At 49.6% G+C, this 21,880-nt stretch overlaps 1 protein-coding gene across 1 annotated transcript; it reads left to right on the top strand.

The window, feature by feature from the left end:
• The first annotated feature begins 496 nt into the window (after positions 1-496).
• On the top strand, positions 497-12,841 carry CUNH1orf116 (chromosome unknown C1orf116 homolog). Its single transcript, XM_026480736.3, has 4 exons — positions 497-646; positions 5,895-6,081; positions 8,480-8,657; positions 10,117-12,841. Exons 2-4 carry the CDS (start codon positions 5,977-5,979, stop codon positions 11,619-11,621), a joined length of 1,788 nt encoding a protein of 595 aa, XP_026336521.1. The 5' UTR covers positions 497-646; positions 5,895-5,976; the 3' UTR covers positions 11,622-12,841.
• Positions 12,842-21,880: the final 9,039 nt, after the last annotated feature.

The raw sequence follows: 21,880 nt of genomic DNA on the forward strand, positions 1-21,880 counted from the left end.
TAAGAGCTGCGAGTAAAAGGCTTGATGACGAAAGTGCTTCTGAACAGCTAGAAAAGCTACTAACAAAACTGGCCACAGTGGATCTTAACTTAGAGAATTCAGGGGAATACTTACTTCAAGTAAAGGAAAGCAGCTCTAGATAGAAAATCAAGTTTCAAACAGACACAAAGAAAAGCATACTGCCTGTCTGTGTTTCTTCATACTGAAAATTTTAAATAATATCTTTTGCCTACTCCCTTCCTGCCAACTCTCCTCTTCCAGTCTGAGCCCAAATGTGTCTCTTCTCCTTCCAGCCTTCCTATTTCTCTCTTTTTTATTTTCTTTATTGGCTGTAACCAGGGGAAGAGGGGGGCAAGAGATGATTGGCTACGTGAGACCAGCCCCGCCCTGCCCACTCCCCCACCCCCCACCCTCCCTGCAGAAACAGCTGGAATGAGAAGTAGGGAGGGAAGGCTGGGATTGGCTGTGAGTCAGTGGCAGGGTGGGGTGGGGCCGCACAGATGAAGCATTTACCTGTCCAGGTAAGTCTGGAGGAGGTCAAAAGAAGAAAACAGTGGAAGGCAGGGGAAGGAGTCTCTGTCTCCGTCTCTGCCCTTTGAAATAAAAGGGTATTTCTTTCCTCTCTTCAGCCCCTCATCCAGGGAAGGTGAGTTAATGACTTACCAACTATTGCTTATTCTGCATCAAGAAGGGGTGCTTCGTGGGAAGTCAGAGCCACAGGGTTGTGGGGAGCCCTGTACACCCCAGCCAGGAGGCTTTCCTTTCTGTTCCTCAGCTCTGTGAACCCAGTCTGGGGTCAGAGCAGGCTGATGGCTTCTTAAGATTGGAATGTTTTTGTGGAGACCAGGGCTGGGATGCACATTTGTTTCATCTGCCTATTTCGGTTGGGTAAGCGTATCTTACAGACAAGAAGAAAATAACGTAGTTTTGTTCTGGAAATTTCCATCTCTGAGCAATTGAAATTGAGTTGTGATTTTGGAAAGGAATTGTTAGAGTACAGGGAGTCAAAATGGGGGATCACCCAGGGGAGAAAAGTGCCTTAGTTTCTCCATTGCATTTCTAACAGGAAATTTTCCCCTGGCCTTATCAACTCAGTGTCTATCTTTATTTAAATAAAGGGTGCAGTGTGTGTGTGTGTGTGTGTTCAGTAATGGTAGCGTGATAATGAGCTCTCTGTGGACAAGCATGGAGGGTATGAGCTGTGCTGGGTTGTTTGTAAGGGGATGTGAGGCTCAGAAAACTCCAACTCAGACTGCCAGTTCATCTTTGGAAAACCCACGGATAATCTAGTTGCAAAGTTGAGTTTATTTGGCTTCAACTCAGTTAATGTTCTGACTTAGCCTGCTGTTAGACACAGAGATTGGCAAACAGCCACTCACTGGGCTGTGCCAGGACCCAACCCACATTAGGATTTCACGGTCATACCTCGAAACTGGTAGGAGTTCTCAGTGGGCTCTGGCCAAAGTAGGGTGGCAGAGTCCACAGAAGAACCAGACCACTGTGGTGGCTTGGCTCTGTTTTCCTCCAGGTGTTCCCAGCTGAGAGTATGCATGGCCGGTTACCTGCCCAAGGGAGCTGGATGTCGAAGTCAATTCAGAGTAGCAAGTCGGGGGCGCCTGGGTGGCTCAGTGGGTTAAGCAGCTGCCTTCAGCCGAGGTCAGAGTAGCAAGTCGGGGGCGCCTGGGTGGCTCAGTGGGTTAAGCAGCTGCCTTCAGCCGAGGTCAGAGTAGCAAGTCAGCCCTCCATTATCCACTTTGGGCAGGGGGGTGTTAAGTTAGGTGGTCCCTAACTTCACCTCTTTTCCTCTTGCCACAGGAAAAAGCGAAGTGGGAAGACCCCCATGCCAGGCTCCCAGGGTCTGGCACCCGCCAGCCCTGAGCAAATGTGCTGGGTCTCCAGTCCCGGCAACTGCATTTCTCAGTTTTAGCTGAGCCCACACCACTGAACCAGCCCACCAGCCTCACTGACTGAGGGCTGCCATCCATGGTGAACTTGTCAGTGATAAGATAACCCGCAGTGTCCAGCAAAGCTCTTCTGTGCAGAAGAGAGGTCGATGCACCCTTTGCCTCAAACCTGTGCAACAGATTATAACGTTGACTAAACACACTCAGAAACCTGGCCACGTGCTCATGGAGAAGCCTGTACGCACAGTGCAACTTTTAGTCCTCCCGGCAGTTTTCTTAGGATGTTCCCCAGCCCGAGGCATATTTCTGGATAGTCAGCAAAGAAAGACACATGGTCTGAGAGAAATAGGAAATCTCTTCGACTAGTGGGGAGAGAAGGTGAACTCTTGAAAGCTATGGGGGTGGGCTCATGGGAGGAGGGCGACAAGGGGGCCTTGGGCCTGCTTAGAAGGTACGGAGAGGCCAAACAGGAACGGGCCTGGAGCCCTGCGCGCCCCTCCCCCCACCCACGCCAGAGCTCCACATGCTCTCTATTTACTCTCCTCTAAGAGTTGGCTGGTTTCAGTGGCGTAGTTAATGTTTAATGTGCTTTTGCACGGGTGGCCCTGACTATAGGCTGCGCATATTTCATAACCCATTTCCGTCTCCCCTCCAATCCCCCCAAAGAGGTCAAGGGTTAAAAGATACCAAACTCTCACCTTGAGTGTTTTGCTTGTTTCTCAGGCTTCTTATCAGGTAGGAATACCTCAGGTTTCGATGGCTGCCCTGAAAGAGTCCCCAAGTTTCAAGATTGTAAAGTTGGTAAGGAAATGCAGCATCCAGGTCAGGCTGAAGTGACGAGGGAGAGTGGAAGGGCGGGGCGAAGAGGATCTCTCAAGGTTCCGACTCTTTGGGTCAGAAAATGAGGCCTGGAGATAAGATGCAAAGGCCCGAGGGCTCATTCGGCCTTGGTTTCGGGTTCAGATTCCACTCTGCAGGGACCCCATCGTGCCTGATGACATGATCTTCAGTGGCAGTGGCGTTTGGTGTCATTTGTTTATTCTGGAAATATCGGTCATGGGGGCAAGAAGCTGGCCTGGAAGCCTAAAGCAGAATAGATGATTTTGAGGGTTTAAGGTGTGAAGTAGAAGGAGAAGGGTGATGTTAGGGCTTTTAGTGTTTAGTCAGGGGTGCCCAGTGAGCCTTCTTTAGGTCCATGGCCCTCTTGCATCCCTGGAGGGGCCGGGATCCACAGGCGGCCCTGCCTGTGCCGTTATAGGTCACCCCCTGCTTCCCTTTGGAAGGGGAAGTGGAAGGAGCCCCGGATTTCTCATCTGTCAGAGAAGAAAATACCGCACCTTGCCTTAATTATCAGGCTATTTTGAAGATCTCATTAGCATATCTGAAAGCACTGTATTTTTTAAAAATATTGTATTTATTCATTTGACAGAGAGCACAGGCATGGGTAGGGGCAGGGGCAGAGGGAGAGGGAGAAGGAGACTCCCCACTGAGCAGGGAGCCCCATGCGGGGTTCGATCCCAGGACCCTGGGATCATGACTTGAGCCAAAGGCAGACGATTAACCAACTGAGCCAAGTGCCCCTGAGAGCACTTTATAAGCAATACGTGGGATGTGTTTTTGAAGCAGTGCTGTTCATATTGTTTCTCTCTCTTCCAGCTACTTCAGTTACTTCCAGCTACTTAGTTCCAAAATGTGAGTGTGATAGGTTCCAGGGAGGAAGAAGAGGCTAGCAAGCTGCTATACAGTCTGAAGGGTACTTAGAAGAACAAGGGTAGTAATTGTCTTTGAAAAGAAGAGGCAACATCTGGTCACCCATTCACAGAGAATATTATATTACCTACAGTGATTAGTACAGTGTTAATAATTAATAATAACAATTTTACAGAAATTTTTTAAGAAAACTAGAGCCAAAAACTAGACCCTTGGATTTACACTGACTGCTTGGAAACAATGCCTTTGTCTTATAAGTTTTGCTTGCCCCATGCTTCTTAGGTGCTCATAAATGTTAGTTTAACTGAAGCATTGTCCCAATTCCATTGAGCCATATATCCTCAGGGAAACAAAATACATAAGAGTTTATAGTAATAGGGTAAAAGCCAAAAAAAAAAAAAAAAAAAAAGAGAGACCTTCAGACAGCTTAACTCAATAGTTACTAGAACAGATGACAAGTTTATTTGTCCAGCATTTTTTGAGTGCCTTCTGTGTGCCTAGGCTTATGAGAAATGGATCTCTTTGGCTGTAATGGCCTCAGCCCTACAGAATGTTAAGAATGAGTTAGTACATTCTGGATCTAGACAGTCATGAATGGAGCAGATAGCTGAGGTGACTGAACTCCAACCACATGATTTCTCATGTTTCTGTTTCTTTGGAGTTCTGGGGATTGGGAAAGTAACCTCATGAAGAAACCTGAAGGACTACCTTGCCCAATGTTGAGGCTGGGCTTCTTTGGCGTTTCTGTCCCCTCTGGTCCCATCTCTAGCTCCTGAGAGGGTCTGGACTCTTACGAACTCCATGTGCCTGGCTCACTGGGATTTTTTCCTCTTCTTTCCCCATTGTCCTGCCCCTCCCTACCTGTCCCGCTTGCAAGCCTCCCCCGGAGCAGGAGAGGAGCTCCACGAGGCCACGTGCTTATCGGCTCTACAGGTTGGCAGGCTGACTCACCCAGCACAGCCCAAACCTGACTTGGCACTGGAAGCAGTTATTGGCAGAGGCCAAAGGGACAACCTCTCTGGGATCCAAACCCCAGGTCCTAGGACATTTTACCTGGTATTGGGAGGGTAGGAAAGGTGGTTACAAATTCAGCATGGTGTCACAGGAAAAATACAGACTCAGAACCAGGCAAACTGGATTCCGACGCTAGCTCTCCCCAAACTCTCAATGTGACCTTGCAACTGTCTTTTATACTTAATTCCTCCAGGATTTCATTTTAACATAGGAGAGTCGCCTCTGGCCTTTCCAGACCTTGAGATTTTCAGAAGGAAGATGGTACTGCCTTCCTTTGCTGTTACTATTGGTACAGTGAATTTGAAACGTTTTTTCCCCCTGCGAGCTGGAGTCAGGAGGAAGCTACGCAGGTCATTTCTCTTGTTCATTTGACAAAGGTTAGGAAACCTCACGGGAAATAAGCGCAACATCAGAGGGGTGGTGCGCAAGAGGGAAACTGGGTTTGTGTCGGCCTCTGGGCTCCCGTGTGGGCCTCCCAGACCAGGGAGGTGATTGATGGTGGCTGTTGCGGGGGGAGGGTGTTGGGTCACAGTTACTGCACAGTGTGTTTTATGTGGAGTATATCAGTATATATTCGTGACAACCCTATGTGGTTGGTATTTATTGAGGGCCCTGTTCCTTCTCTTCCATTGAACCCAAAACCTTTTCTAAACTCTTGTTGCCTAACTTCAATTTATTTTGATCCTAGATGAATCTTGTCTTTTTCTTATTACAAGAGCACCGTTAGTTCTTATCTTATTCACTGAGTATTTACTACCAACTAAGCTGTGCTAACTGCTGTCATTTAACCCTACATTCGCCCGCTTTAATGAGAAAAACCGAGTCAAGGAGTAATTTGCCTCAGGTCACATAACCGGAAATGGTGGAAGTGGGATTTGAATCCAGATCTGACTACCTCCAGAACCCATGCTATTGGCCCCTTACTATTTATTATTGTTCGTAATAATGGAAATGTAGGGTAAGCCCCCTGATTCAGAGAAAGAAGGCCACTAGGAGACGTGATGGAATCTCCCTTCCGACTAGACTGCTCCCCCCGCCCCGCCCCGCCCTCCCCACCTCCGCGAAGTCCACCCTCCTGCACGTGTCCGAGCCCGCTTCTGTGTCCTTCCACGCAGGCTGGGAGGTTTGCGGGACGGCTGTCCACGGCCCCTTCCAGCTCTCTGCTTGCTTGGCGACCCTGCCGCCACGCTGCTCCAGGGCCCGGGCAGAGCCTTGCCAGAGAGCCTCATCTCGGCTCACACGTGGCTTCGATTCTTCTCTTTTCAGGCCCGGCTTGGGACATTCTCCACTTCCCTTCGCTTCCCCTCTGGGAGCCCCTTTCACCGCCCCCCGCACCTTGCTTCGGGCGATGCCCCAGAGCGAGCTGTGGCCAGCGGGGCCCGGCTCGGAACCCGCGACCCGCATCGGCAGCTGTGACAGCATCATGAGCGCCGCGTCCACCCGCTCTGGATCTGTACGTACTCTCAGCGCTGCGGCCTGGCCCGCTCTCTGCACGCCTGCCCCTCCCCACCCTGCCCTGCCCACCGCCCGGCCTCACTGCCCCTCCGCTTTCGTCTGCCTCGTCAGGGAGTGAATCACACCAGTTGGCATTTCTGCCTCTGAGTCACCCTACTTTTCTAGAGGATGGGGTGGGACCGCGCCAAAGAGCAGGAGGACAGATGAGACTTGCTCCCAGTTTTCATTCATTGGGGGCTAAGCCGAGGTGAGAGCCAGGGCCGGGGATCTGAGGTCCTGGCGGAAAGGACGGACGGTTGATCCCGGGAGCACTGGTATCCCCGAAGTCCCCTGGTATCCCCGAAGTCCCCTGGTATCCCCGAAGTCCCCTGCAGCAGGCTGCATTCCTTTCACAAAGATCAAAGAGAACAATTAGGAGCCTGGGTTCTGGAGCCAAGCAGGTCTGAATTCTCCACCAATAAGCCAAATGGCCTTGGGCAAATTACTTAATTTCTGTAAGCTTCAGTCTCCTCGGTTTTAGGGTGGGGCTAATGTAGGAATTCGTGGGGTTCTCGGGGAGAGTACACGACCTGCACATAAAGCACTTCGCACACGCGTCTGTGTAGAAAAGGAATAGCCTATCTCTCTGAGCAGAGATTCAGAATCTTCCAAAGTCACTGTGCTTCACAGTGAGTGCCGTGTGGTAAATTGTAATTTTTCTGGGAATGAATTTATATGTCAGTTGCTGTAAGGCCGGTGTGAAAGAGCGTAGTCCCCCATCCCTCCCAGTGTAAGCGTTCCTTTGCTCTTGGTGTTCGCCACATACATAATGACCCTTGAGAATTTATACTTTATTGCTTTACAGCCTATACAGGTACTTGAAAATTTAAGGATTATAAAGATCTCTACCAAATGTCAAGGATGTTTAATATAGCCCGTGAGTTTTGATATGTAAAAATTGAGTAGAGAAAGCAGCACACACACACACACACACACACACACACACTCCAAAGTGCAGACAATTTGTATATCATTTCTTTTTTACCTGAGATGATGGGACCCCAGAGACATCTTTCTGTTTCTGTTAGGCTGAGGCCAACATGAGCAGTTATGGACACAGAACGTGGCAGAGATTAAAGTGTATCATCCACAAAGGAGAAGTTCAGAGTTGGCTTCTCTTTGGCAAGGCTATTTTAGGAAGTAAAGGGCAGTAAAGAAGATTTTGTTCAGGGAGCCCCTGGAATCGACCTCAGGGCTTCCAAGGGCTATAGGCGGGGCCTCCTTTGACATGTAAGCCTCCCTTTTGTGCCAGGGAACTGATAGGGTTATTCCAACAACCAACTCCCAGGGTATATTTAGAGCTGTCTCAAAATCTTCCCCAGCCATCTAAATGGGTCTGGGGAATATATAACTCTGAAGTATCTCAAGTATTAGGAAGAGAGTTGAGATACATGCCAGGAAGGGACTCAAGCCAAATTTCTTACATTTTCATTTGCCCTTTTGGTTTTCCCTTCAACCTTCAACTTTAGAGAGCGGCTATTCTCTGGATCTTGCCAGCCTTGGAGAACACAAGCAATAACCATTTAAAATGGCCATAACACTTTTTTCCAAATATCTCATGTGCTTTTTCATCATGACAATTATTTACTTCAATATCTACTTGATATTTCACACTAAGTTGCTTTCTCTTCCTCCCATACTCATCCAGTCTCTCCCCCCTCCCCCCTTCAAGTTAATATTTGCTTAAGAAACACACACTTATTTGAATGTTAGCCAGAACCAAATGCCATCAAGAAAGTAAATACACAAAGGAAAAAATCCTGTATGGAATGCATTTCAAAGTCAAGTGTAAATTATTTAGTAAATGTATCTGTGGCTTGTCATACCACTGTTCTCATTGGCCTGACAGCCAGTGGTTGGCTGCGGTTTCTTGTTTGTCCTCGTACTGTCCTTGACATACCAGATCAAATAGGCAAAAGTCCTTTGAAAAGTTAAAAACAATACCATTCAAGTTTAAGGTCAAATCATTTTGTTGTCCATATAATTTAGGACTAAATCGGAGACACACAAAGTGAAAATGCTTGACACAGGCCACACAGAGGAATTGGAATTAGAACCTGGGACTGCTTCTGATCCTGTCCCCCTCATCCTTCCACCCAGGACTGGGCCAAAAAGGTCATTGCCATCTAGCTGCCCAGCCCTGGGTGCTTGCGGGCCAACAGCTCGGCAGCCTCTGCCCTGTCCATGCCTGCAATTTCAGGAGGCAATTCCTGCACGTTTGCAGAGAAGCCTCTCGGAAGGGTTTCCAGCTCTTCAGCATTCCTTCAGGACACAGGGTGGTTCTCAGCCCCACCAGTTTCTGTGGAGCTCCCTCTCACAGCTCCCTCTCCTTCTCTGTCCTCCACGCCTCATTCCAGAGTGACAGCAGCTACGACTTCCTGTCCGCTGAAGAGAAAGAGTGTCTGCTTTTCCTGGAGGAGACCATCGGCTCACTGGACACTGAGGCTGACAGTGGACTGTCTACTGACGAGTCTGAGCAAGACGCAGCTCCCCAAGGTCTCCGAGCACTGCCCATAACCCAGCCTGCTCCCCAGGGTAAGAGAGACCGTCTGGGGCGGCACGTCTCGCAAACCCAGAAAACCAGGACATCTTTATGGCTGCTCTGCACCTTGTTTGCCCTCTGCTCTAAGGGTCACAGGCAGAAGGAACAACAGCCCTCCTCTCCGTGCTCCTGGCTACAATTAAGGTCTTGTCCTGGAGAGGAGAAGGGACTGCTGACAAGCCAACTTCCTCTGTCTTTCTATGAAGTATCAGAGGCCTGGGAGGGAAAAGAGTTTGACCAGCTCCCATTCTCTCACACTGAAATATTGAAGAGACATGACCGCAGAAGTGGGGGAGGGACTCGGGGAGTCGTGTGTGGTTGCTCTGGGGACACTAAGTGAGTCTGGAGAGCTAATCTGGATGATCCAGGAGGCTCAGGTTGCAAGAGATAAGAGGGAAGGGCTCCCTTAGCTTCAGTGGCTGGCACCTCGAGGCTCTCGTGAGAGAGTGTGGAAAGCCAGCGATATTGAGGCTCCGGAGAAGGGGAACAGGATGACACACAGTGTGGCCATATATCCCAGAGCGAGGGGGGTACTTCACTCCTGAGGACAGCCCCACTGGTATCGGGACTGCAACCACGTACTCTTTCATTTAGCAAATATTGATTGAAAGTGTATTAGACCCTCTGTGGAGATAGAGCAGTAGATGGGGGCAAGGACTTCACTGCTCCCTGAGACTGATTCCCTGGCGCAGTGGGCCTGGTGCACCTGCCCAGCTTGCTGGAAGGAAGAGCCCATGTCACCCTCGGGTGTGGGGACAGCTGCGGCATCACAGAAGCATTCAGGTGCTTATAGAAAGTGAAGGTGGGGGCACGTGGGGGGCTCAGTCAGTTAACATCTGCCTTCTGCTCAGGTCAGGATCCCAGGGTCCTGGCTCAAGACCCGTGTCTGGCTTCCTGCTCAATGGGGAGTCTGTTTCTCCCTCTCCTTCTGCCTCTCCCCCTGGCTCATGCTCTCCCCCTCCTCTCAAATAAATAAATAAAGTCTTAGAAAAGAAAAAGAAAAAAGAAAGTGAAGGTGGAGGAAGGCAGAAGTGTGGTCAAATCAAGAGCACATCGGCTGTCAATGCTGTTCATGTTCAGGGCTTCCCCTGGACTCCGTAGCTGGGCGCCCCGGGGTAGCCAGAGGGGCTGTCCTGAATCTTCCCCCACCCTGGTGTTTCTAAGGACGGTTAGGAAGAGCTCGAGGCAAGGACATGGAGTTGTGTGAGGCTGCTATTTCCCCAACCATCATGAAAAATTAATCCTTGGTTGTAGGGAATCTGCTTAGTGTCTATCTGTCGGTGTAAATGATATCCAGGCAGCCATATGGTCCCTTTAAGAGCAAAGAATCAACAAAAAACAAAACCCATTGCTAAGTGGAGATCGGAGTTCAGGAAGTATTTGCTTTGCCCTGGGCAGCAGGGTTCTCACCTCTGTCTACTCTTCTTTGCCTGTTCTCCTGGACCCTCACAGGATATCCAGGGGAGAAGATCGTTCAACAAGCACCAGAGCCAAGGAGAGGGACTCAGCCCAGCTCAACCCATCTGCCTGAGCCCCAAGGCCTGGGCCTCAGGTCTGGCTCCTATAGCCTCCCCAGAAATATCCACATCGGCAGCAACCAGAACCTCAGCAAAGGCACCACTCAGACTAAAAGCCACAGCCCGGGGGAACCAGAGCGGCTTGTCCCAGAGCCTAAGAAAGAGCTGGTTGGCCAAAGCAGTGAGCCCAGCCAGGCTCGGGCCGGCCCCCAGCCGCCTGCCCTGGACTTGGCCGCAGTGCCCATCCCGCCGCCCCAGCCAGAGCCCCGCGAGCGAGGCCGCCTGCCCCTGGGGCCCGGGCAGCAGAGCCACCCATCGCTCAGCCCCCAGGAGAGAAAGGAGACTGCCTCAGGGGCCATGTCCCAAAACGCCAACGAGAAAGGCTCGACGGGGGGACCAGGGCAGCCTCGGCCTCCTCCTGCCACGTCTCAGAATGTGAGAGCTGAAGACACTCCCGTCCCATCAGGGGGGGACCCCAGTGCCCAGCTGGCCCCCCTCACAGCCTCCAAGCCCCGGAAGCTGCCACCCAACATCGTTCTGAAGAGCAGTCGGAGCAGTTTCCACAGCGAGCCCCAGAACTGGCTGGCCCGCCACTCAGAGGCCGGCCCCGGGGACCCCAGCCCAGCCTCGTCCTCGCTGCAGGAGCAGAAGAAAGCACGCCGAGAAGCCCTGGAGAAGCTGGGGCTACCCCAGGACCAGGATGAGCCCAGCCCCCACTTCAGCAAACGCACCAGCTCCACCCGCCCCCCGGCCCCCCTCCGGGATCCACCTGCCGCCCCTGCGCAGGGCACGGCCGCCCTGCCTGCGGGAGGAAAGGCTCCCGGCCCGGCCCCGGTGCGGGGACCTTCTCCAGGGAAGGCTCCGACTCCCACTTCAGCTCAGGGGTCTCCCCCAGGCAAGGTTTTGATTCCTGCCCAGGAACCCACTCCAGGGAAGGTTCCAGCTGCCAAGTCCATGCCAGTTCCTATCCCTCAGGTCCCCGGGGTAAGTAGGCCCCTGACTCGGCCAAAGCCAGACTCGGGGCTGACTCTCCAGGAGAGCAACATCCCCGGCCTGAGACAGATGAACTTCAAGTCCAACACTCTGGAGCGCTCAGGCGTGGGGCTAAGCAGCTACCTCTCGGCTGAGAGAGACCCCAGCCCCAAAACCAGCACCTCTCTGGGCAAAGCCTCCCTCTTGGACAAGATGTCTCCTAATGTCTTGCGTAACTCGCGGCCCCGCCCTGCCTCCCTGGGCACCGGGAAGGACTTCGCAGGCATCCAGGTGGGCAAGTTGGCCGACCTGGAGCAGGAGCAGAGCACCAAGCACCTGTCCTACCAAGGACAGAGCCGCGACAAGCTGCCTCGACCCGCCTACGTCAGCGTCAAGATCTCCCCAAAAGGCGTCCCTGATGAGCACCGAAGGGAAGCTCTGAAGAAGCTGGGACTGTTGAAGGAGTAGTCACTGGCCGCCAGCAGGGCCCCACAGCCCCCGCCTCAGCCCCTGCCTTACAAGAGGAGGCTCGGAGCCTTTCCACCCAACAGCTCAGGGCTCGGGCACCAGTAGGCTTCTTCCCAGGGCGCTCCTCTCTCTGAGGCGAAGGGGAGGGAGAGTTGGGATTCCAGGCATACGCATACGTTTATGATCAGAGTGGTTGTGTCAGTGAGTGCCTGCCCAGGTCATCCTGAAGATGATTTCCACAAGACAGTGTGTGCGTGTGTGTGTGTGTGTGTGTGTGTGTGTGTACTATAGGCTGTATATATCACTGAAGCTATTTATATGACACAAGGAGTCATTGCTCAGAGTTCTGCTTGTGTTGGAGATTTTCTTACACTGGGTAGGGTTCAGCCCGGCCAGAACTGAGGGGACAGGGACATTAGGCAAATGCGGGGTCGTTTGAAATGCGGGTTGCCCAGAATCCCCGCATGGGAGGAGACTGGCTCCTACCTTGCAGGTTCCCTCTCTCGGTTCTGAACTTCTGGATGGGGGCCAGGAGTAGCTTTGTCACCTCCTCCCCCACAGCCTTCGCACTGTCCCCAGTCCCGAGGACAGGACACATCCCTGTAACTAAAACTCTCAGGTAACTGGGAGCCCGAGAGCTCTGGCTGGCCTGAGAAGGCAGGGTAAGTGACCACCCAGCACGCCTCCCCGGGAGAGGATCCTCGTCGTGGGCCTGGCGAATTTATAGTCGTAAACCGTGCAGTGGTCCCTGACTCTGCTATTCCTAATCTCCTGCTCCCTACCTCGGCTGGCACATGACTGACCCCAGAGCTGGGCCAACGCGGAGATGGGAGTCTAAGTCCTGAGGCTTTATAAATACCAAAGACCTATTTGAGGCCCTTGTCTCCGCTACTGGCCACTGCTTGCAGTTTTGTCCGTTTCTGTGGGAAGGAAACTCAGTCCATTCTCTGCTAGTTATTCACAGAATATCAGAGCTGGAGGGAATCTTAGAGCGAAACTCTCGTGTCCCACACTGCTGGGGAAGGGAAGCGACTCCTCCGTGGTCACTCTGCCATCCGGTAACAGAGCGGGGACCCTGGCTTCTCATCCCAGGCTGCGTGCCGCCGGCCTCACACGGCGCCCTCAGGATCAGCAGTCATCGTCAAAGGCTCAACCCTCAGGCCCTTCAAGATCCTGAAGTGTCTTCTGAAACATCAGAGATTAAACGTTGTTCAAGACCATATTGAGTGTTGTTTTCTCTACTATGTCTTTGGAAAGTAGCGCTCTAATAACTCATTATGAACCCAATTCCCTGACCACGTTGTGCAATTTGACAAACCGCCAAGAGAGGGTAATAGGAGTGGGTGGTATAGGCTTGTGGAGACAAGCTTGGAAATCAGGCACAGCTAGACATGACCTTTGCTTCCCCTAAGGAAATAAATATTATTCATGGCTGTGGTTGGATCCCCAGATGTGAGGGGCAGATAAGGGGAACTGTTGTTGGAAAGGTGCCCTTTAGGTAGGCTGAGCATTTCTGGGCTGCGTCCTTAGGGACCCAGCACTGTCAAAGCATAGTATTTCTGAAAATGATGAAAAGATTAAGGTACGGACAACAAATGGCTCCACCCTGTCATGGTATGTGGGGTATGGGCGTGACAGTTTCTGTATACGCTCTCACACACACCCAAAATCCTGCGGCCTGCCTGGCCCTGGGTCAGGACCGGGTCTGTCAGAGCTGATAGGGACTCGCACAACTGGCCAAGCCCTTTCTCATTACAGACTCCCCCAGGGGGGTAGCTTAGTTGGCTCAGTGGGTTAAAGCCTCTGCCTGCTGCTTGGGCCACGACATACAGACTCCCCCAAAGAGAGAAGGCCCCCTTCTGGAGGACAGGTTTGACACTGTGTTTGGTGGAATTGCTTCATGTGTGTATTTCAAGAGAACCTAGGAAGGATCACTTTATTTCTTTTAATTGCCCTGATTAATAGGAAAACTCGGTGCTACCCATAAAGTAAGACTTGATAGGAAACCAGGGCCCTCGCATCAACACAGGTGTGTGAACCTCCTCCTAAATCCTCACTCCCAGGTGAAGGTAATGTCTCTCCACCAAAACATACTCACCCGCAGCTTGTCTTCCCGCTCTGCATCCTCAGCTGGTGACATGCCCGCTCCCCCCAGCAGCTCCCTTCCTGCTTCCCCAGGTCCTTGCCCTTCAGAGGGCTTGTCTTACTCTTAGGATGGTCTTTGGGAGTCAAGAATAGGATCATAAACCCAAACCCAGCTGTCCTCATTTTGAAGAGGGACAAGGGAACCCACCTAGGGACCTCTGCCATCCTGAAGGTGATGCTAGACCCACAGAAGGAGTTTTCTCTATCCTCTTTTATCTGTATAAGATTGTTCTTCATTCAGCTTGGACAGATTGGGTGGAGACAAGAGTGGGGTCACTGTTGTGTTTGTCCCTTTCTGAAAGATTTGGATGGAATTTGTAAAGACTATTCATCTGATTTTAAAAACCCATGTTATGACTCTACTTCCACTTGGCCTTGACCCTGTGCTCTAGCCTGGGGCAGTCTTGCTGTTATTGAGAATGGTCTATCTGCCAAATAGAGGAGCTGGCTTCTCCCCAGCTTGGCATGGTGGGATCTGTGCCCTTAAGTGTGTTCACAGCTGCTCCTCTGAATCACCCCTCATGTGCAGTCTGTACCCCGACTTGGTGTGGCAGGACCAAGTGCTATCCTACACAGAAGTCGGGATGGGCCCAGTCATGTGCCTCCCTGCATCGTGGGCAGTATGGTCTGGCGGAGGCCAGCCTGAACCTGGCTTTGCACAGGTGTGCAAAAGTAGGTATTGATTCCATGGAAGAAAGGGCAGATGAAGGAGTGGAGAGCAGTCCCTGCTTGATGTTATGGCTTAAGCTGGAGGCGAAGATTTGAGTCTACAACATGTATGAGCGTGTGAGATGAACCACTCCATCCCTGATCCATGATCATATGTGTAGGAAGAGGAGGGTCGTACTGTCAGAACGTGAAGTTGATAGACTAGAGAAGGTGGAAACCAGTGGGATGGGCAGAAGAAATCATGTTCATCTCAGAATCTAGGGAGGAATGGGGCTGTAATGCTCCCATGATCTTTTCCTCATGTGAGTGGCTTTAGAGCATACAGAGCTGGGCTCAATTCGACCTCCGTCACTTACCGACATGGGAACCCTGGGGCTGTCACTCTAACTTTCTGGACCTTGGAGTTCTTATCTCTAAAATGGGGATAATAATACCATCCTTTCAATATCATTGAGGTCAACAAGTGATATAAAAAATGTAAAACTCGGTGCTTGACATAGTGTAGATACTCAATAAATGATAGTATTATTTCTGCATCTTATTTCCTCCTTCTCAAAGGGACCAAATGGAGACAGGCTTGGAAGCCAAGAGCTCACCCAATTCAGCTCTGAGAGGAAATGGGAGAGATCTTGCTGCAAGTAAAAGTCCAAAGTACCAACTAGGCATTGGCACACCCTCCAGGTGACTCAACCTCACCCACGCCAGGATTCCTGGAATTGGAAAAGAAAGGGATCAGTGTGAATATGGTGTTTGTGTCTCAGGGAAGCCAGCTCCTCTCTTTCCAAACCCAGCTTTTGATTTATCATCAATGTCTTGTTGCCTGAGACCATGTAATTTACTTTTTTTTGCTTCCCTCGACTCCCTTTTGCTGTGTGGTTCAGCGACCTATATGCTGTTCTATAGTTATTCATTTCTAAAATGGAGAGAAAGAACAAACACACGTAACAGGAGGGAACAATGGCTCAAATCAGGAGACTAGAAAAGGTTTCAAGCTTCCTGGGGCATTTTCTAAAGAAGGTAGGCATCTTTCAGGAATGAATCAGGCATTAGTTGGCAGGAAGCAAGAAGGTGTGTTGGATGACTCCCCACATCTCTTGGGATATAAGGGCCCGGTGAATTGCAGGAGACATTGCCATCATCACCATTGCCACCACCATCACCATGACTGTCATCATTGACCCTTGGCATATAAGTGAGGTAGAAACAGGTGATGTTCTAATTCTAGGCTGCCATTCCCTCTTGCTCATGGCCTATCTGGATCATTGTCCTAAATTCAGCACTTGCCATGTATCCAGGGTTCCAAAATAATCTGAAGCAGAACGGTACCCCAGCAAAGCTCTAGACAAGATGAGCTTTAGTGAGTCACTTCATCTCACTCATAAAATGGGGAACTTGGACTGGATTATCTCCTACATCCTTGCCAGCTCTGAAACATATGTTAAAATGGGTCCAAGCAGGGGCACCTGGGTAGCGCAGTCGTTAAGCGTCTGCCTTCGGCTCAGGGCATGGTCCCGGCGTTCAGGGATCGAGCCCCACATCGAGCTCCTCCGCTGGGAGCCTGCTTCTTCCTCTCCCATGCCCCCTGCTTGTGTTCCCTCTCTCGCTGGCTGTCTCTCTGTCACATAAACAAATAAAATCTTTAAAAAAAAAAATGGGTCCAAGCAACTTAATTAGACAGAGAAACACTCTGCCAAAAATAATCACAATTTAGTCTAAGTTAAAATATACTTCATAGAACCTAAGACCTGGAAGAAAAATTTTACATTATCTAATCCAACCTTCCACTCAAAAAAGAATTACGTCTATAAGTAGATAAGGATATAGTCAGAAAGATGTATGTCTGAATGGATGAGTGGAAGGATGGATGGGTGGAAGGATAGGTGGATGGTGGATGGGTGGAAGGATAGGTGGGTAGGTGGGTGGGTAGATGTGAGAGAATAGGGGAGAGGATTGAGAACATATAGTGGCCAAGAGTGCAAGCTTAGGAGTCAGGCTGCCAAGTACTCTGCACCTCAGTTTCCTTTTCAGTTTATTTTTGATTTCTTTAACTTTCTTGGAAAGTTCAGGGAAATATATGCTATTCTACAGATATTTTGTTTGAACATTGAGTGTAAAAAAAAAAAAGAACTTATATTAGGAATGAACCCTGTAGAAGCAGTAATAATACCTGTTGTGGTGGTTATGAAAATAGAATCCAAAGGAGATAATACGTATGAAAAACATTTAACACATTCCTCAATAAATGGAATCTACTGGGTGCCTGGGTGGCTTAGGTGTCTAACTTTGGCTCAGGTAATGATCCCAGAGTACTGGAATTGAGTTCCGCATCGGACTCCCTGCTCATCAGGGAGTCTGCTTCTCCCTCTACCCCTCCCCACTGCTCGTGATCTCTCTCTCAAATAAATAAATAAAACATTTAAAAAATAAAATAAATGGAATCTATTAATATTAGTATTGTATACATATGTAACCCAGACGCCAATGGATGCCCTCGAGGACTGGATTAATATTAGCCTGCCCTTGAATTCCTCAGCCTGAAACAGTCAAAAACCCTCCTCTGGTTTCCAGAACCTGCAGCCAACCTCCTCACGATCCTGTGTTCTCTGGGTCTGGGTGTGCTGGGCTGGGGCCTCCCCACACTGCCTGCCCTCCCACTTGATGCCCTGCTGCCCCATTTCACTCTCACTGTCCCCACTCCCAGCAAGTTCATCAGACCTACCGGGCCAGACTCAAACCCCAGGCCTTTCATTGATTGGCATGGGAAATCAAATTACTTTAAGGGTGTTTATTTTTTTCTGAGTTTTTCACTGGAGACTGGGGTAGGAGATAAAAAGAGAACTAACGCAAGGCACACACCAGCCACCAACTCCCATGCCACCCTTTCTGTCTTCTTTTTCCCTCCTGCTGTGCTCTCGGTCAGCCAGGAAGTTCTCCCTGTCACCCACTCACACTCAGAGCCCCTCATCATCTGAGCATCTGCACTAGAGACTTCTCAAATAATTTCTTAACCATGAATGGGGTTATTTCCTTGAAATGAGCTCTGGAATGTTCTCTACCTCCTTACCGTCAGGCCTGAAAACAGGGAGAAAGGAACAACAGAAGATGACTTTTGGCATCTACACCTCCAACTGATACCAACCCCCACTACACTCTTCCTAAGGAACTCAAAGGATCTCTTTTCCATTGCTCCCTGCTGTGTCCATCTGCTTGGATATGGGGAGAGTTTTGGTCCCTTCTCCCAGTGACTCCCTCAACCCCTCAGCAGGGGCCCTATAATAGCCAAGGTCCCATGTAGGTCTTGTGAGCTGTGGGGATACGGGTTAGGGAAGTTAGTTCAAATATAGCATCATTAGCATTTTAGGGTGACTTGAAATCAGGCAAAATTGCAGCCCCGATCTTCTGTCATCCACCTCCACCTAGAGGGGCAGGGACTGCCCTGTGCCTCTGACCTCACCCCCTGGGAAGGCACAGTCTTCTGGTAGGCACGCTGCCCGAGCAGCCAGCCTCCTGCAAGAAGAGGTTGGGGTGACTACCAAGGTTTTGGTTTTGGGTCTGGTTTTGTTCTTCTGCATGGGACTGGAATATCTTCCTGCAATATTTTGATTTGTAATTAGAAATTCGCATTTGGTCTTTGATCCAGTCCCTGTTTCAGGCTCTGAGCTCTTAAAAACCCTCCGGATTTCCTGTGTTGAGAGAGATAAGGGTATCTTTTGTTATGTTAATGAGGCGACTTTGGGAAAGCCCCTAGAGAGGCACCTGAGTGGCTCAGTCCTTAAGCATCTGCCTTCAGCTCAGGTCACGATCCCAGGGTTCCCTGCTAGCGGGCTCCCTGCCTCAGTGCCTCCTCCCTCTCCTTCTGCCCCTCTCTGCGCCCATGGCCCTCTCTCTCGATCCCTCTCTCTCTTTCACCCGTGCTCTCTCTCTCTCACTCATTCTCGTTCTATCACAAATAAATAAATAAAACCTTAAAGAAAAATGGAAAACCCCTAGATCACCTAACGTGGGGGCTGGTTCCCAGGGGAACCAATCCAGAGATCAGAGGTTGGAACTTTCAGTACCACCACCCCCCCCCAGCTCTGGGGAGGGGAGAGGAACTAGAGGTTAAGTTTAATTGCCATTGGCCAATGATTTACTCCATCATACCTATGTAATGAAACCACCTTAAAATTCCAAAGGACAGGGTTTGGAAAGCATCCAGGTGGGCGAACCAGAGCACATCCACCACAAGGATAAAGCCTCTTTGTTTGGGACCTTGTCCTGTGTATCTCTTCATCTAGTTGCTGATTAGTATCCTTTAATATCTTTTGTAATAAACTGGTAATCTCGGGAGTAAAAGGGCTTCCTGAGTTCTGCGAGCCGCTCTGGCAAATTAGTCAGACCCAAGGAGGGGTCGTGGAAGCCTCTGACGTACAGCCAGCTGGTCAGGAGCACAGAGGATGAGCTGAACTTGACACTGATGTCTGCGGTGAGGAGCCGTCTTGTGGGACTGGGCCCTCCGCCTGTGGAGTCAGATGGTGTCTCTGGGAAGTAGTGTCAGAGTGCAGTTGAATTACAGGACACCCAGCTGATGTCGCAGATTTGCTTGGCGGTGTGGGGACCACCCCCCGCCCCCCGCCACCATTGGGCGCAGATCATATTCGCTCCGCTGCTGCACTCTCATTTTCTGACCTAAGTGTCCGGAAAACCGGGGCAGAATTTGCACAGCTTGAGACATCTCTCTTCAGACCTCCCCTCTGTGCTGCATGCCTCAAGTGCCCAACTCTGTCTCCTCTTCACATTCCACGCGTCCAAACAGACCCACGTGGAGCACCCCTCCACCCGAATCTGATCCTTTGACGGTGTCCTATATCTCAGCGAGCAACACTAGCCTCCATCCCATCTGTAAAGCCAGAAACCAAGACCTCATCTGACAGGGCCCTCTCCTTGACCCTCAGTAATCAGGAATCAAATCAGGGCAATGTCACCTCCAGGCACTCAAACCTGCCCTCCTTTCTTCTTTTCTGCTACCACCACCGCTCACTGGGGCCCCAGCATCTCTCTCTTGGATTTGGGTGGCGGCTTTCTAGTTGTTCCCTTTACATTCACTCAAGTGCCCTCCAGCCCCCTCTCCACCCAGGAGCCAGACTCACCTTTTCATCAGTCGTGCACTACTTCTTGTTTAAAGAATAAAGTTCTAAGAAAATACGCATGTATCTGCACATTCGTGAGAGAAGAAATACAGCACAGATAAACCAAAAACTAACGGGATTGATTACCTGCGGGGAGAGGATGGGAAAACTGTGGAAAAGGGGAACGGGAACAGGATAGGAGGGCGGGGAAGGATGGTCCTTCTCTGAGTATACCTTTTTGCATAACTCAGATTTTAGAACTGTGGTAATATTTCACATACCCAGGAGATAAATATGTAAATGATAAATACATAAGCAGGGTGTGTATGTGTTTGGAGGAGGAGGGTGGAAGGATCCCACATGAAATACAAACAACATCAAATAAGCCTAATGATATTAAAGATGAATGTCCCACCACACTAAAGGGAACGAGGAAGAAAAGAACTAGTCTAACTCGAAAAAAATGGACTTTGACTATGTGATTGCTGCATGAAAAGGAGGTGCATTCAAAACCACCTCCAAAGGCCAAAGGAGCTCTAAGACCCGCTGACACATTCAGGTTGACGAGAAGTGGTTTAGTAAGGGGACTGAGGGACAGAAGCCTGCCTTGGGCGGCTGCAAGACCCACGACATGTAGGTCTCTGCAACCTGGGCTCCGTAAGACCTGCTTTTATTGCTCTCGAGGCGGGGGAGTACGTGCTGGTAGACCACCAGGGAGGAAATGTTGTATCTTCAGAGCAGATCAAGGATATTATGCCCCAAGGGTGCCCTGAAGGGTATGGTTAGACAAAAAGGAAGAATGTGGAAGGGAAGGCTGCACTGGAGAAGGCTTCAGGTCACAAAGCGGTCATCATGGCACATTTGTCCCAGATGGTGTGTGTCCGGTTCACACGATGATGTCAAAGGCTGAAGACAGATTCTAGTTGATGAAGGTGTGCTTCACATTTATGGGTTAGCATTCTGAATTTACTTTACATGTATTGCAAGATGGGGCAAATAAGTAACTTTATTATGGATGAAAGCACTAGGTTTCTTACTGTCGGAGAAGAGAGTTATAAATAAGAAAACGAGGAAGACTAGAACAAACCCTGTGATTTTAGATTAGATTTGGAGGTATCAATATGAACTCATAATTGTTAATATATATATGGACAGGAGCTCCTGGGTGGTACAGGTGGTTAAGCATCCAACGCTTAGTTTTGGCTCAGGTCTTGCTCTTGGGGTCATGGATAGAGCCTCAGGACGGGCTCCCCACTCAGCATGGAGTCTGCTTGGGACTCTCCCTCCCTCTTTCTCTGCCCCCACTTCCCCCACCCCTGCACACACTCTCTCTCTCTAAAATAAATAAATCTTCAAAATATATATATACACACAGACAGGTAAGTAAGTATAGACAAAAATATAGGTGTGTGTGTATATTCTTACATATATTTCCTAGTTCGGTACATTGATAGGGCCTAGAAGCAATGACACCCCAGTTGCAATGAACATGTCTAGCACCCTGACCTTGGCTTCCTCATATAATTCCAGGAAAGGATCCAGAGGTCCTTAAAAAACTCCAGGGTGAGAACAGAGAAAGAATGAGAGGTGCCCCAACCATCTTGTGATGTCAAAAGTAATGAGGTACTCAAAAAATGGTGGGAGCTTGTCAGGACAGAATAGCCAATGTAAAGGGCCTCTCTGTAGCCAAATATGGAATAAGTTGAGCAAGAAAATAAATGATAATCATGGGCTATAACTCATAGACTAAAATAAATATACACGATTTCATACTGATATAAATAAATCTAAATAAATAATTGGATAAATAATTAAATGGGGGTTAAGAAGCAACTCTTTATCACAGTCGATTTTCAACCAATAAATGTTGAAGAAATGATGGAAAGAGAAAAATTACAATTTGGCAGACACCATAGTAATGATTGTTGAAGGCAAAGTCATTTATATATGCTAAAATTAGTTGAAGAAAGTATGATGGGAAATAGGATTTTTGTGTAGTCTCAGGGTATCCTCGGGCAATGTATGTATTCATTGAAAAGGGAAAAACAGTAACTTTGCAATGAAAACACTTGGCAGACGCAAGTTGGATCGGTGACCAAAGCTAACATCACCAATTATGATTTGTATCGCGATCAAGTGCCTCCTGTTACACTGCACGGAGAAGGACACAATGTCACGGTGTCCCTGCCAGCAACGCACAACCTGAACTTACACATGAGAAACCATCAAATGCCAATTGAGAGACATTCTACAAAAATAATCCGCCAGGATTCTTGAGAAGCACCTTGATGTTGAAAGACAGACTGGGGAACTGTCCCACATTGGAGAAGACAAAGA

The sequence above is a fragment of the Ursus arctos genome, unplaced genomic scaffold, assembly GCF_023065955.2.
Source record: "Ursus arctos isolate Adak ecotype North America unplaced genomic scaffold, UrsArc2.0 scaffold_2, whole genome shotgun sequence".
In the NCBI taxonomy this organism is placed as follows: Eukaryota; Metazoa; Chordata; class Mammalia; order Carnivora; family Ursidae; genus Ursus; species Ursus arctos.